This window comes from Tursiops truncatus, chromosome 10 (assembly GCF_011762595.2).
Source record: "Tursiops truncatus isolate mTurTru1 chromosome 10, mTurTru1.mat.Y, whole genome shotgun sequence".
In the NCBI taxonomy this organism is placed as follows: Eukaryota; Metazoa; Chordata; class Mammalia; order Artiodactyla; family Delphinidae; genus Tursiops; species Tursiops truncatus.
Window position 1 is genome coordinate 86393599 of NC_047043.1, and position 15260 is coordinate 86408858.

Sequence of the window (15260 nt, forward strand, 5' to 3'; positions counted from 1 at the left end):
GCCACAGCAGTGAGAGGCCCGCGTACCACAAAAAAAAAAAAAGACTCTGACTAGCTCAGCTTAACTGTCCATGGGTCAGCTGCCTTTGAGCAAGTGGCCACCCTCATGCAGCCACTGAGGTTATGTTGGCAAGCGGCAGGGTACACGGTCCTGTATTGCAAACACGTGCATGTAAATATGCCACTGAATCAGGAATTAGAAGCAGGAGGGAAGCTTGCTAAGAAGATAGCTGTGGGTCGGGGTGAAATCACAGCTGTGGCTACCACAGTTTCATCGTCACAGAAACCTTCTTAAGACTTCGCTTTTTATCTTGTCAGCTCTCAGCTCAACTGCTCCCACTTTTCTCTAACTGCTCCGTCCTAAACATGGAGCCCAGTCCAGAATGGTTCTTCTTAACATTCAGAGCCGTCTGTGACCTGGCCCCGCTGTACCCTTCTACCATCACCTGCCCTACAGGAACCACCTGCTGCAGGTGGAACTCCACTCCTTCCACTCTTTCAATGTGCCATGCTCGGTCTGGAATGTTTCCACTTTTTCTATGTTTACTTATTTTTTTCCTTGAAGTCCTGTTAAACCTTACTACCCTTATGAAACCTTTCAAGGTCACTCATCCCTCAACCACTTTCTGTGTGGCCTATTCTGAACTTCATTACATTTGGTCTTCTGTTATGCCGTTTCAGACCTTTCATCTTATTTCACCAAAGGCAATGATTTGAAGGCAAGAATTACATTCTACAAGGCTGACTTCTCTAGAGCCTAGAAGTAGCAAGGCCACCAAGAAAATAAGACAAAGCACTGGAAGAGCTATTAGCAGATATACCCAGTGAACTTAAATACTATGTTTCGATCTCACTCTTATTTTTTAGCCAAACTAGCTACAGATTAGGCCCACAGTATACACGATTTCCTTTCCTTTTATTTTTTTTTCTTTTATACCTCAACTAAAGTCACTTTCATTCAACTGGTTGAGTTAAAGTCAATATCCTTTGATAGTCACACAGAACAATACGGTGATAAAATTGAACAAAAGTCAGACTTTAGCTAAGATGTCATTGTTAAGAAGACTTTTAAATGAAAGCAGACAAGGTAGCGTGGCAACATACTTACACGAGCTAATTAATTTTAAAAGACATTACCTCATAGCCGAGTAAGTGTCCATTGCTCAACTTCCAAGGAACAGCGTTCCAAGAAACTTCAATTTCTGAGGAAGACAAGCTATTTGCACAAACTTGAGATGGAGCTACTGTAGGCTCTATTTGGGAACAGAAAAATATATTGAAGTTCTTATTTTTTTAAAAAAAGCATTTTAACATATTTGAACATGTAAAATATTCTGTAAAAATATTTGAAAACATGAACCATGTCTTGGTCACTTTCCATTTCGTAGGAAGAGACAGCATCACAGCCACAGGCTTTTCCTTGCTGAACAGCCAGGGCAACTTGCTCCCTCTCTAGCACTCCCTTCTTGGCATCCTACTTTCCCCCCATCATTATTTCTCTCCTCTCCGTCCCACAGTGCCTATGGGAAATCCTATGCCCACAAGTGCTACTTATTTTAGGTTATTTGTTGTTTTTCCAAATAAAGGTGAAGGTCTACAGAGTTCATTTATTCAATAAGCATTTAGTGAGTGCCTTGTCTAGCCAGGCCCACAAGAGGGGCAAAGTTAAATGAGATCTTGTACTCTTCTGGAGGAGATAAGCGCGCGCACACACACACACACACACACACACACACACACGGAGCTTCGTACACAGGAGGAAATCCCCTTTGTAATGGAGAACTCTCGGGGCTTCATGGATCTCACAGCGATTCTTTCCTCTTAGGAGCTCTGAGCAGAGATGCATCCTCCCCCAACATCCATTTCTACGTTAAAGGATCCTGCCCCCTGGCCATGGCTGATGCATACTGAGATAGACCCCTGGTCCAAGGATGGGCCTATTAGATTTTTTTCTCTTGAGAATTTGAAATGTGCTTTGGAGAAACGAGGAAGACTTGAGGCCAATCAATCCAGCCCTGGTGCCCTAGAGAAGCCCTAGGTTTCTGAGGGCCCAGAGCTTCTCTGATTAAGGCTCTTCATGAGGTTTGCTATTTACCTCTCTCTTTGATTCAATGAAAGGTGCGAGTATATTTCCAATAAATCCCTGCCTTTTTTTTTTTTTTTTTTTGTGGCACGTGGGCCTCTCACTGTTGCGGCCTCTCCCGCTGCAGAGCACAGGCTCCGGACGTGCAGGCTCAGCGGCCATGGCTCACGGGCCCAGCCGCTCCGCGGCATGTGGGATCTTCCCGGACCGGGGCATGAACCCGTGTCCCCTGCATCGGCAGGCGGACTCTCAACCACTGTGCCACCAGGGAAGCCCCAATCCCTGCTTTTTTAAAAGACAAGTCAAATCAGTTTCTGACATTTGGAACAGAAAGACCTTTAACCAAATCATCAGTGGTGGCAAGAATAGAAAACAGGAGAAGGAAAGTGCAGGAGGCAAGAAGATATTAAAAGGCTCTGGCCATCCCTCCTTCCCAGCTGCCGCCCGCCCCCAACCCCGTCTACCCAAACTCCCTGGTTAATTGAATTGTCATCACCCCTCAGACTCGTGACCTGCTCTTGTAATGATAATCCTTCTCAGCAGCTCTTGGAGATGGGGTCTGGCTATGAATATAAAAGCTCTTGGTTTTGCAAAAAATTTAAAAATCCTGCTCCCTTTTTCTCTCAGAACTCAGTGGGAAAAGAGAGAACAAACATAGGAGGTGACAGTATGATGAAAAATTGAGCCTCCTTACTGTTTTCAGGAATGACAACTGTGGACCCACTTTCTCAATTTACTGTAAGGCTTGGAGGATAGAGGAGATACTGTGAAATCATATTTCGTGAGCTCAAACTACTCAAGAGCAAAGGCCCGGGGTTAAAATACTAGCTCAATAGGTCTGTATGGATTTTGGCAAGTTCATTAATTTCTTTCATCAAGCTTCCATTTTCTCCTGTGTAAGTGGGAAATAACAAATGACAAGTACCTACTTGTCATTCCTCCTTGGAAAATTCAAATTAGGTAATGTCTGGCTGATAGCAAGCATCTAATACATGCTAGCTCCTGCCATTCTAACTAGCTAGAACCGCATGCGATAGCCAATATTCAGCTGCTTTTGACCTATAAAATGGCAATTTCATAGGATTCTCCTAACATTACTATTATTTTTACTATTACTTTCTGGGACAGAAAGGCAGAGAAAGGGAGTGAGTCCAGAGTGGAGTATGTATGAATCTATACTGACTAGAACTGGTGAAACCCATCCTCAAACCTCCATATTCCATACCTCCCCAATGTCAGGCTTCTGGTCGTCCCTCTCCAACCTGCTAAACCTCTTTCTCAGGTCTAGGAACCACCATAAAACTTCAGACTACAGCACTTCAAAAAGAATACCTTAATCTTACCTCCCAAAGAAGAAATCTGTAGAAGGCTGTGCTGCTTCCTGCTTCACAGACTGGAACTCAATATATTCCTCAGAAGCATATTTTTAACTAATTATTACCCCCTCTAACTACCCATTGAGTCTCACACTTCAAGTAAGCATGGTTGATCTTTATTACCCGGACTAGTAACTATGACTTCAGTCATTCCCCTTTTCAAGAAATATCTCTGAAGTCACAAAGGACTTCCAAATGGGTTTTTGGAGCACAACTGGCTGATTAAGTGTGGAACTGACATACAGATCTTCCTTGACTTATAATGGGGTTACATCTCGATAAACACATCTTAATTTGAAAATATCATAAGTCAAAAATGCATTTAATATACCTAATATGGCAAACAGCAAAGCTTAGCCTAGCCTACCTTAAACAGGCTCTGAACACTTACATTAGCCTACAGTTGGGCAAAATCATCTAATATAAGGCCTATTTTACAATAAAGTGTTGAGTATCTCCTGCAATTTATTGACTACTGTACTGAAAGTGAAAAATAGAATGGTTGCATGGTTCAGAATAATTTTAAGTATATCCATTGTTTACCCTTGTGGTTGTCTGGCTGACTAGGCGCTGTAGCTACTGCTGCCCAGCGTCCTGAGAGATCATTTTACTCCGTATCACTAGCCCAGGAAAAGATTAAAATTAGAAACTCGAAGTGCAATTTCTACTGAAATGTGTCTCGCTTCACACCACTGTAAAGTCAAAAAATCATTAAGTTGAAGACCATCTGTCTAATCATAGCCTTTCCATACCTTCTTCTGCAGAGAACACTGTTGTCACTGGGCTAAATGGTCCTTCACCTTTGTTATTATAAACACCCACTTTAACTTCATACAGTGAAAATGGCAGGATGCTTTCATTTCTAAAGACATATCTTGGGGTATCAGGAGATGTGACCACTGTCTGGATCCAGTTGCTTACTCCGACAGGGCGGAAAGCAACAACATATCCAAAACCTTCACCATTCTGTAGTTCTTCAGGGACTGGCTGTAAAGGAAAGGCGTATTAACTCACGCTTTCACACGAGAGCAAGGCAAAAATAAATGCAGCTCTAATGCGGAGTCTTTTGTAAAAGCCATCAAATAATAATCCACATTGTATTAAGTGGTTGGATTAAAAAAGGAGAAAAAGGTCAGGGGGACGGACAGTCAGCTGCTTTTAAATAAACATATGCCACTCTTTCATAGCCATCAGGTAACTAACTGGAATTTTCCTAAATTATTCAGGTTTTTGAGCATCTTGCAGCCCTAATTTGAGTTCTGAATAATAAAGATATACTTTCAGTTGAAATACTGCATCTCTAAATCAAATAAAAATCATCTCATCCATAATGTTGATTTTATAGAAAAAAACTACACATTGACATGATAATTCAGAGCAAGAGTAAAACTTTAAAAAAGGAAATAAAAACAATATATTAAACTCAAAGCTGTATTTGCATCATGCCAAAAATTCCTATTGACACTCCACAATCTCTCGACTTCTTATTTTTCCATCCACATCTTCAAATAATGTAGACAATTCTAGTGCCTTCTGACTTTGTTAATTAATATTTTTCCTAATTATGACTTAAAGCAAGGGCTGAGAGAATGGCTAGGACGCAGCCCTGGCTGGAGAAGTGGCGTGTGCATCACCAGCGGGGGAGCAGCTCCAGAGTAAACAGCCAGGACTAGACTCTCACCCTATGTTTACCAGCCAGATGACCTCGGGCAAATTATTTAACATCTCTATGCCTTAGTGCTTTCACCTAAAAAATGTTGCGAGGATAAAATGAAAAAAATTTCAAAATGCTAGGAACAATGATTTACACAGAGTGAACACTCAAAACTATTGGCTATTAGTTCCAGCCACCACCACTAGCACCATCCAGGATGCCACGAGTGTGGGAAGGGCGTCACCCTGAGGGGCAGGCGCTGTGCAGACACTTACATCCCAGGTGATCACCAGTTCAGACCGGCTCCCACCTCCTCCACTGGCATCTGAAGGAGGCACTTCCGGCACTGCAAGGTTAGAAAGAAAGACTGAAACCCTGCTAGCATCTAATATTTATCTGAAAGAAGACGCAATGTTGTTTACTTTTTTTTTTTTTTTTTTTGCGGTACGCGGGCCTCTCACTGTTGTGGCCTCTCCCGCTGCGGAGCACAGGCTCTGGATGCGCAGGCTCAGCGGCCATGGCTCACGGGCCCAGCCGCTCCGCGGCAATGTGGGATCTTCCCGGACTGGGGCACGAACCCGTGTCCCCTGCATCGGCAGGCAGACTCTCAACCACTGCGCCACCAGGGAAGCCCTGTTGTTTACTTTTAATACTTAAAATAATTTGATCATTGGCACATTACACGTGTGTGTGTGTGTGTGTGTGTGTGCACGTGCACACGTGGGTGTATATATGCGATTATATGTGTGTATATATGTGTGTGCATATATATGTGTGTGTATATATATATATATATATCTTTGAGGGAGATCATCACATGCTTTATATTTGCATAAAATTATTAAATATTCAAAATATCTCAAACAGTAAGAAAACAATGACTCAGTGTGAAGGTTAATAAAACAAGAAAAAGTGATTCATCAGGGATGATGATAAATCAATCCCATATGGACATTTTTCTTCCCCCAGTTTCAAAGCGATTTTTTAAATTGAGGTATAGTTGATTTACAATTGTTCAGGTATACAGCAAAGTGATTCAGTGTTTATATATATACACACATATATACACACACATATATATTCTTTTTCCGATTCTTTTCCCTTATAGGTTATTACAAGATATTGAATATAGTTCCCTGTGCTATACAGGGAACTGGTTGTCCTGGTTGTTTACCTACTTTATATATAGTAGTGTGTACCTGTTAATCCCAAATTCCTAATTTATCCCGCCCTTCTCCTTCCCCCTTTGGTAGCCATAAGTTTGTTTTCTATGTCTGTGAGTCTATTTCTGTTTTGTAAGTAAGCTCATTTGTATCAGTATTTTTTTAGAGTCCACACATAAGTGATATTTGTCTTTCTCTGTCTGACTTGACTTCACTTGGTATGATAATCTTTAGGTCCATCCACGTCAGCATGAACATTTAACTTGTGACTATTTCAAGTACAGATTTAGTTCTCAGAACAACATTGCCTCTATATACAGATGACCCATACTTAAATCCTCAAATCCCGTTATGAGATAATCTTTATGAACCTCACACAGGCTTTTATGCTGAGAAATTTATGCTTAATAAATCCCATGACACACCTAGAACGTAAGTTCCCTGAAGATGGGTCTTTGCTGCGTTCAGAGCTGTACCCACTGTACCTAGAAAGTGCTCAGTGCACAGAAGGTACTTCCTGAATATGTGCTGTGTGAATAAATGAACTGAGCACCAAGACAGACATGGCTCCCTGATTTCTCACAATACCTGGCATAAACATTATATGCATTGTCCCGTGTAAAAGAGCATCATTAAAATTATTGAAATGTATTCCATGACTTCTATCTTGGCTTTGTTCCAAAGTGATATATTGGCTGTATTTCAAACATAATTTTAGTTAGTCTTAATTAATAGTACTGACTCTGAAAAGGAAAGTCTTAAGTCCTCTCTGATGCCTCAATAACGTGATACCATGTACACTTTCTACTTTGCAGTTTCAATGTTAGGCTATTTTTAGCATTATAAAAAGAGTCTTATGGTTAATATTAATAGTTGCCCCACATGGAAAATTTTAACAATAATTCTCTCTTAATTTAATACTCAAGGGGCCAAAATGTACCTATTCATCAATCGCTTAAGCTTGGTGGCAGAATGAGATTTCCTAGCAGCTGAACTCCCAGAAGTCATTATCCTACCAATTTGTCAATGCTTGTTATAAATGAAAACAGCACTTCCCCTGTTAACAGGGTGACTGTATCAGATAGTAATTATAACCTTAAGTGACAAAAACATATTCACTCTACATGCACTAATGAATGCTGACGATGGACTGAACTCTTGCAAATGTCACACTACATCAGAATCACTTACACGTGTCTTTTGACAAATGCCATATGGCCAGTCTGCCGTTAGATAGTTCAGATAATTGCGACAATGCATTATCGACGCTGGAGATCAAGCGCAAGGGAAGTGGAAATACACACCCAGAAAAACCTATGAAGCCATGACTCAGAAAACAAAAACCACTAACCTGCCTCCTCAGTTCTTACTTTTTCTGAGGGTAAACTGGGTTCTCCACCTCCGATTTTGTTATTGGCTACAACCCGAAATTCGTATTCCACCCATGGATTTAACTCGACTACCGTAGCTGTGTGTGTTTTCCCATCAATGACCTCAGGCACTACAAAGGAATATTTCAGAGAGGTAAACGTCTGCACGTCTTAAGGTTGACCTGAAATCCATACATAGGTACCGGTGGCATTTGCCTCTCCCCCTTTACCTGTTGTGGCCGTCTGCCAACCCACGGAGAAAGGGGTCCGTGCCTGGACAGAATAGGATATAACTGGGCTGTGGTTGTCTGTACCTTCTTTCCAAGAGAGTTGGGCTGTTGTATCTGTAATTTCATCTACCTTTACGTCTTCTGGTGGTCCAGGTGAACCTAAGGCAAAAATGCAAACAATATTTAGCAGTTCCATAAACGTCATTCTCTTCTACCAATGTGAAGAACAGGCCCCATAGCACTTGGACCCCTTCAACGGATCCCAATTTCAAAAGCACTTAGGGAAAGAGGACATTTACCTGGCAACAAAACTTCCACTGTTTTCCTTTCACATTCCTGTTGCTAGATATTAAATCTGCATTTTGAACCATGAATTCCAAAGGCATAATACTCCACAATTGCAAATGAAACCTGCTCTTTGAGCCCTCTATTCAGCAGGGTTCCTGCCCTGTTCCAAATTCAATATCCTTTACTTCGGGCGCGAAACCTTTTTCTTTAATCTTCTGGGACATCTCTGTAGTTCCCAGTTTGTAATTCAGAGCTGTTTTATTCTACCATGCACGCTGGGTGATTTTTCAGCTCAGTAGCAAATCAGCACTTTGGCCGGTAGCTCAGACTGGCAAATTTTCTCAGGCATCCTAGGTGATCCTGTGTTTTATTTTGGAAGCAGACACACACACCCACTATCGCTACTCTCTTTCATATTAAACACTACTGCTGTTATTAATGACATACTCAAAAACACATCAGCTTGACAGCAGCTGTGGAATGCTTATTACAGTGAGAGCTATTGGAGCGACAGAGTTGAGATTTTTATTTCTTTGAATTAGCACCCATCCTTATTCTCACATCTTCTGGTCTATTTGGGCAGGGGGATCAAATCAATATTCTATAACTCACATGTTCATATGCTATCTCATCATGGTTTTTCAGTTAGAAAGGCTCAGTTAAGAGGCGAAATTAAAGAAGCACACGGAGCCATTAATGTTTACCTCTTACTATGAGGTCAGCGGCAGATGAAACACTGTCCACCCCTGTCTGCACCATACAAACATATTTCCCACTGTGTTTCAACTGAATGTTTCTGATCATTAAATCGCCTGACGAACTCTGTTGGAAAAAACAGGTAATGAACATATTATTAGTTTGAAAACACAGAGACTCTCGAAGGCTATGGCCAACAACGCCACTGGAATAAAACCCATATTTAGAGAGAAAACCTAGGTGGTTCCAAGATTGCTACGACGGAAAGTATGGAAATACAAACAGGTTAAAACCATACAGGATTGCAGACATAAGTTTCTGTAGCTAAATGAACAACAAGCTTTCCCCTGGGCATTTATGGTTTCAAAGATAAATAAGGGCAGAGATTACAGTCTCAGAGTCTATTTACTTTCACTAGGGTGACACTTCTTTTTATATCCATTGCTCGGCACCAGCTCAACTCTTTTCTCTAGTTCCATCCTCTTTGCAATTATCTGCCCGAGAAGAAGACGGAAGCATTTAGGTACCTGGCGGGAGATAAAGGCAGCGCGACAAGGGGATTACCATGGTTGAAACACTTTTCTGAACACTTTGAAGCTTAAAAAGCCTAATGCTATTTAATTCCTTCGCTACAGAATTTAGGGACAGTCAGTATGAACCCCTCAATAAGAAGAAATTAAAACATTTTTAACCAAAAAATAATACCTGCCCATAAAGACACAGGCTGGCATTCCCCAGTGCCAATTAATGAAGCAAATGTATTTCCAAAAGCTCAACTTCAAATCGTCCTTGTTTTAAAAGAATGTAAAATCATGTTCATAAAATGAGTAACTGCAGGCCAGTTTCATGCATTAGTAAAAGTATGGATTGAAATAAAACGATTTAGAAAGCAAAGCCCTTTGAAAAGGATCACTTAATGGAAAATCTCTAAACTGGTACGGAAGAGGAAGCAATAAGTAGTTTGTCTTATTAATTAAAGGATAATTTTACTCTTGGGTTTTCCCAGTATTTGTTGAAAGATGGATTCCACTATCCTGCTTTTAGGTACTTTCCTAAGGTCTCCTATCAGGTAGTTTCTTAAATATCGCTTCCTATCCTTAGGATTCTTAATGCGCTATGTATTCTCCGTTGGTTGGATTGTATGGCTTTAGCCTGAATTTCTTGAGTATCGGGAAAAGGCAGATATGAGCTGATTGATGGCTGTAATTAAATGATAATCCAGAAACTGTTGAGTTTGCACATTTTACTTTCATCAAGTTAAACCTTTTCCTTTTCCTCCCTCTCTCTTTCTCCTCAGGGTTACTTAGAAATTTATCCCCAGGACAAAGCCTTCAATGCTCGCTGACCTTTAGAAACTCTTTAAATTTTATGAGCTCCATATACTCACAGGAGGTTGATTATCATTTCTATAGGAATCTCTTATTTTCAGTGAAGTAAGAACTGTTACGATGAAATTCCATCAAGGCATTGGGGTAAGTTGTTATTCTTCCCTGTGTTTATTTGCTTATTTTGAAAGCAGTTGGGTAAAAAAAGAGAATTGGAAGTAGTACTGTCTTTTGGTCCTCAGACACACAAATACAGCTTTTAGGCACATAAGCTCGTTTTCTTTCTTGAAGGAGTAAAAAAAGAGATTGATGTTGGGTTTGTCATTTCTCTTCACTTGGGTATTGATGGGTAAAGAGAGATATAACTTAGCTAGCTTCTGTAATAACCAAACCATCTTCCTCAAGAAATATAGTTAGGCTCACCATGTAGGGAAATATAATTTTTAATTATATTTTACACTGTAGAGTGAAAACGGAAGCAATAAACATGTAGACGGTAGGAACCACTGATTTTGTTTTTCAGCACCAACATGAAACTGAGTGGATGAATACATAAATGAAAAATAAAATATAGCAAAAACGAAGGATCCTGTACTTACTTTTTCTCTTTCTCAGTAGACTATATTTATATTGTTCCTCTTCTAGTGCTTTTTCTCTCTCACCCTATCTATTGTCTTTTAACGGAGCAATATGAAGAGTCAAGATTCATCTTAACAAAAGTTCATCGAATGCTTGCCATACTAGATTCACTCGAGGTTAGAGAAGTGTGTTATACATGACCTCTGCTCTCTAGGATGTAAACCCAAGTCAGGGATATATATATATATGAAACAAGTTATGTTTACAAATTTAGAGAGGCTTCCCTGGTGGCGCGGTGGTTGAGTGTCCGCCTGCCGATGCAGGGGACACGGGTTCGTGCCCCGGTCCGGGAAGATCCCACATGCCGAGGAGCGGCTGGGCCCGTGAGCCATGGCCGCTGAGCCTGCGCATCCGGAGCCTTTGCTCCACAATGGGAGAGGCCACAGCAGTGAGAGGCCCGTGTACCGCAAAAAAAAAAAATTAAAAAAATTAGAGAAGTTATTTAATAAAGGTTAAATAAAATCACATGGCACATACCATGTGTACACAACCTTAGAACGCAGGAGGCAGGAAATTTTTCAGTCCTGCCGAGGATGTGGAGTGACCGGTACTCTTGCTATTGCTAATGGGAATGGAGACTGATGCAATCACTCTGGAACCTTGTTTAGAAATATCTACTAAGGCAGGATATACCCATAATCTACAACCTGGCAATTCCATTCCTAAGTAATACATACTTTACAGACATGTGTGTGTATGTTCATCAAGACATTTAAAAGAACGTTTGTGGCATTACTAACCATAATAGCTAAAGAACGGAAACAACCTAGTGTCCATCACAAAAAGTAGCTTAGTAAGTAGTGGAACACTCATTTAAGGAAATACTATTAGACCATGAAAGTCAATGAACTATAACTATATAGACTGACATAGCTAAGTCTCAACATAAAAAATAGAAATCAGATAGAAAGGAGTACAATGACACTAATCTATCATATCATAAATCTAGACTGTGACTATCTTTGGAGGGATATTTACTACTGCAACGAGGCATCACAGGGACTTCTGGAATAGGGGTCATATTGCTTCCTGATTTCATCGTTGGTTACCTGAATGTGTTCATTTTGTGAAAATTCACTGGGCTACACACTTATAATTTGTGTATTTTTTTGCAGAACATAATGACTCTCAAGATGCAGTTGTTATAATGTACAACTATAGCTCTAAACGCTCCACTATAAATAGGACCATCACCGAAAAGGTCAAATAACAGGGCTGTTATTCTAAACTCCAGTTTCTTTCACAAGAATTAAATGTTTAATAATAAAAGTGCAATTAATTAGAATATTCTGTAACTTCTTATTAAAATGCAATTGATTATTCCCAGACATTAAAAAAATATAAAAAAGGAAAAGGAAATTCCAAAGGGAAGTTTCACTTACATCAAACCAATTCTTGTCCCCATCAATTTTCACTGCTAATGGTTAGAATATAGTTTGTTACTGATTAACTATGATAAAGGGGACAGGAGAGGAACGTCCGAAAAAATCCAAGTAGCATTAGTCTAACTGTGGTAAAATAGCACTTGACAGATTATTTTTCAGTATATTTATCAGTAAAATTGCATCTATTATTTAGATAAATTTAGAAACATGCTTCTAATTCCTCAGAGTGTAAGTATAAAACAACTTACAAACATTACAAACAATAATAATCTTTGAATAAATTCTTAGGAACACTAATAACCCTTTGAATAAAAATAGCTTCTACTTTATTATCTGCTAAATTAGTTTGTTAGTCTTTCTTTGTATTGTTTTCCTAAACTCTCCTTTGGCCCCCTTCCCTCAAATAGAACGACTAGAATTGGGACAAAGCAGAGTCAAAGCTTCATTTTCTTCACTTCGCTTATCCCTATTGCCCTTAAAACGTCCCCCTCAAAGTGCAGCAGTATAATTCCCAGTCTTTCCAGAAAACAAGTCCTTTTTCTATGCCGCTGGTCACAGCATTATTTGAAAATGGAGCTTTTAACAGTGCAAGAGGCCTATTCCTACAGCTTAAACGGGGGTTTAAGAAGAGGGAGACATTTCCCTAAGTCATATGAATTTTAGCTCTTTCTCAGAAGCTCTACCTTTTTAAATAGGATCATTCATTCCAAAACTATTCATTAAGCAATGGCTATGCTTTAGTCGCTGAGGATACAATAGTGAGGGAAAAAAACCGTCCTTATGTTCATGGAGCTTACAGTTGAAAGACAGCCATTAATCAAATGACTACCACAAATCAATGTAAAATTACGGTGTAATGCAAGTTCAAAATACACAGACGAATCTATGATTCTCGAGTCTCAATGTATTGATAGTTGAGCTAAGATTTGCAATATGAATACAAGCTATCTAGCAAAAGAGGGTAAGAAAAAAATAGTCTACATTAGAGCACTTACACACATGCAGAGACTCTAAGGCAGGTAACAACATAGTCTCTTTTGGGAGTGGGAAGGATAGGCAATGTCAGGGGGGATAGTTAATCCACAAATCCATAGGAATAGGCTTCTCCCACTACCAAAAGCTCCATTTCTGTCCCCAGAAAACTAAAATTTCACTGTAGCTAATTTCAGGTTCATATTCATGTCTTAATGATAGTAATTTTTTTATTGTATTTGAAAAAACTTGTAAGCTTTTCTAGAATTACTTAATTATCTAATTAGCTGTTCACCTAATTATATAGGTTTCCCCTAGAAAAGATCATATTTCCAGAACATGTTACAGGTATAAACAGTATATGGATTTATAAGTAAAGTCACCTTTGAAATAAATGCTAAGAGAAAATCCAGTGAGTGCATGAGACGAAAAAGAAGATAAGCTTGTTAACTTTCTCCCTATATTTTCTTAGGTGATGATGCTAGTGGAATTTTTGATGTAGTTGAAAAACCACTCTGCACTGAAAGAAAAACACTGCATGATGTGATAACCCACGCCAGCTGAAGGTAAGAAAGCAGACAACTCATTACTAATTACACGTAAGCTGAGAGTACATTGTGAGATCTACCATATGCTACAAATCAAGGTATAAAAGAAACCTTGGAACTTGGAAAACCTCTTGACCCCTGCAAATGTAGCATGCACTTTGAATACAACAAATTTTCAGCAAAAACTAATTTCCTAGTAAGCACTCGTGATGTAAATGTTGCTGCTGGACTGCCAAGAAGCATAATTTTCCAATTTAAGGGGGAGAAAAGCATTTTGACAACTATTTGGAAGGCAAGGTAGAATAGAAGCTCCTCCTTTTTAAAAATCACTTTACACAGCCTGTTTTTGTATAGATTCTAATGTTAATCGTTCATCCCGTCACTGGGTTGCCTTCCAAGTCCTGACACTGCACGTAAGTCATACACAGGTGACTAGCGAACAGTCAAGCCTCCAGGTTACTTCTGAAACCTGAGTGGTGTTTTTCTCTGTGAAGGTCCCTAAGGGAATTGGTGGCAGATGGGTCACCTCTGTATTTCTGACCAACCAAATCTTGCCCTATCCCTACCCCAAATGGCTGCAACAAGGCCACCTTTGTTACAAATGGACACTGTTCATCCAAGGAACAGAAATAATTGGCAACCACTGAAACATGAAAATGGGCCCTAACACTGTAAACCATTTTGGGTTTTCTGACTGATTAATAATTTCATCTGAAACGGTCTGATGCCTGGTTGTCCAAACAGGTGATATCTAGGGCAGGTAATATGCAATCTGTTCACATCAAAATTCTTCGACTTTCTTTGGTACCAATAAACTGAAATAATTGATCCATTACAGGATTTAGAACCCCAGCTTGTCCCGTCATAAGTGTTTTGAAAGAATAACACATGAAAGATAAAAACTTGGTCAAAGACCTTCATGCATATTTTAAACTGTATCAAATGCCCAAGTTACCTTAAAGGTATCAGCTTTTCTATTTCAACATCAAGTTCACATTAACAACTTGGGGATTTTTTTCTTTTTCTGGCCAGTGTAGTGTTTATGGAGCATCTTACTGGAAGTTGGTGATCTCAGGATCCAGTGTCTATTCCCACAGTGATTGTAACTCAGTGTTTTCTAAACTTCACCCACTAGAGTTACACCTCCACATTTTTTTTTTTGCCATATTCCAGTACTAAATGCTCTACTATTTACTTGTTTCTTAAACTGTTTAACTTTCTTAAATAATATGTAAGTCAATACAGAAAATGTGTACTTTTATCTAACATGGAAAACTGCTGATCACAGTAATAGTTAACTGATAAAATGAAAACAGTGAGTGGAAAATAATGTAAATGGACACTAGCTGGGCACTCTCAAAGTCTCTGAGACCTGGACCTTTACTTTTTTAATTAAAAAGGGAGATTAGCAAAAATTAGAAAATCATTCGTGACAAACCTAACACCATACTGAATTATTCTCCTTGATTTAACCTAAATGATTGAAATGAAATTGAAAATAGAATAGATCTCATTCTGCATTATTTAATATT

General features: G+C 39.4%; 1 protein-coding gene across 8 annotated transcripts in view; it reads right to left on the minus strand.

Annotated features, from left to right (window-relative positions):
• The window catches only part of CNTN3 (contactin 3), a 321933-nt gene that overhangs the window by 29180 nt on the left and 277493 nt on the right, over nt 1–15260 (minus strand). For 6 of the 8 annotated variants that reach the window (XR_004528605.2, XM_019947642.3, XM_033865295.2 and 3 more), the window contains 6 exons: nt 8868–8985; nt 7876–8034; nt 7627–7776; nt 5388–5458; nt 4211–4445; nt 1137–1252 (listed from right to left, as the gene is read on the minus strand). Coding sequence is in view for 7 of the 8 variants with exons in the window: in XM_019947642.3 (XP_019803201.1) it covers nt 1137–1252; nt 4211–4445; nt 5388–5458; nt 7627–7776; nt 7876–8034; nt 8868–8985 (849 nt within the window). In the remaining variant the exon portion in view is untranslated. The remainder of the gene's footprint in view (nt 1–1136; nt 1253–4210; nt 4446–5387; nt 5459–7626; nt 7777–7875; nt 8035–8867; nt 8986–15260) is intronic. The other 2 variants (XM_033865296.2, XM_033865297.2) reach the window with 2 other exon arrangements.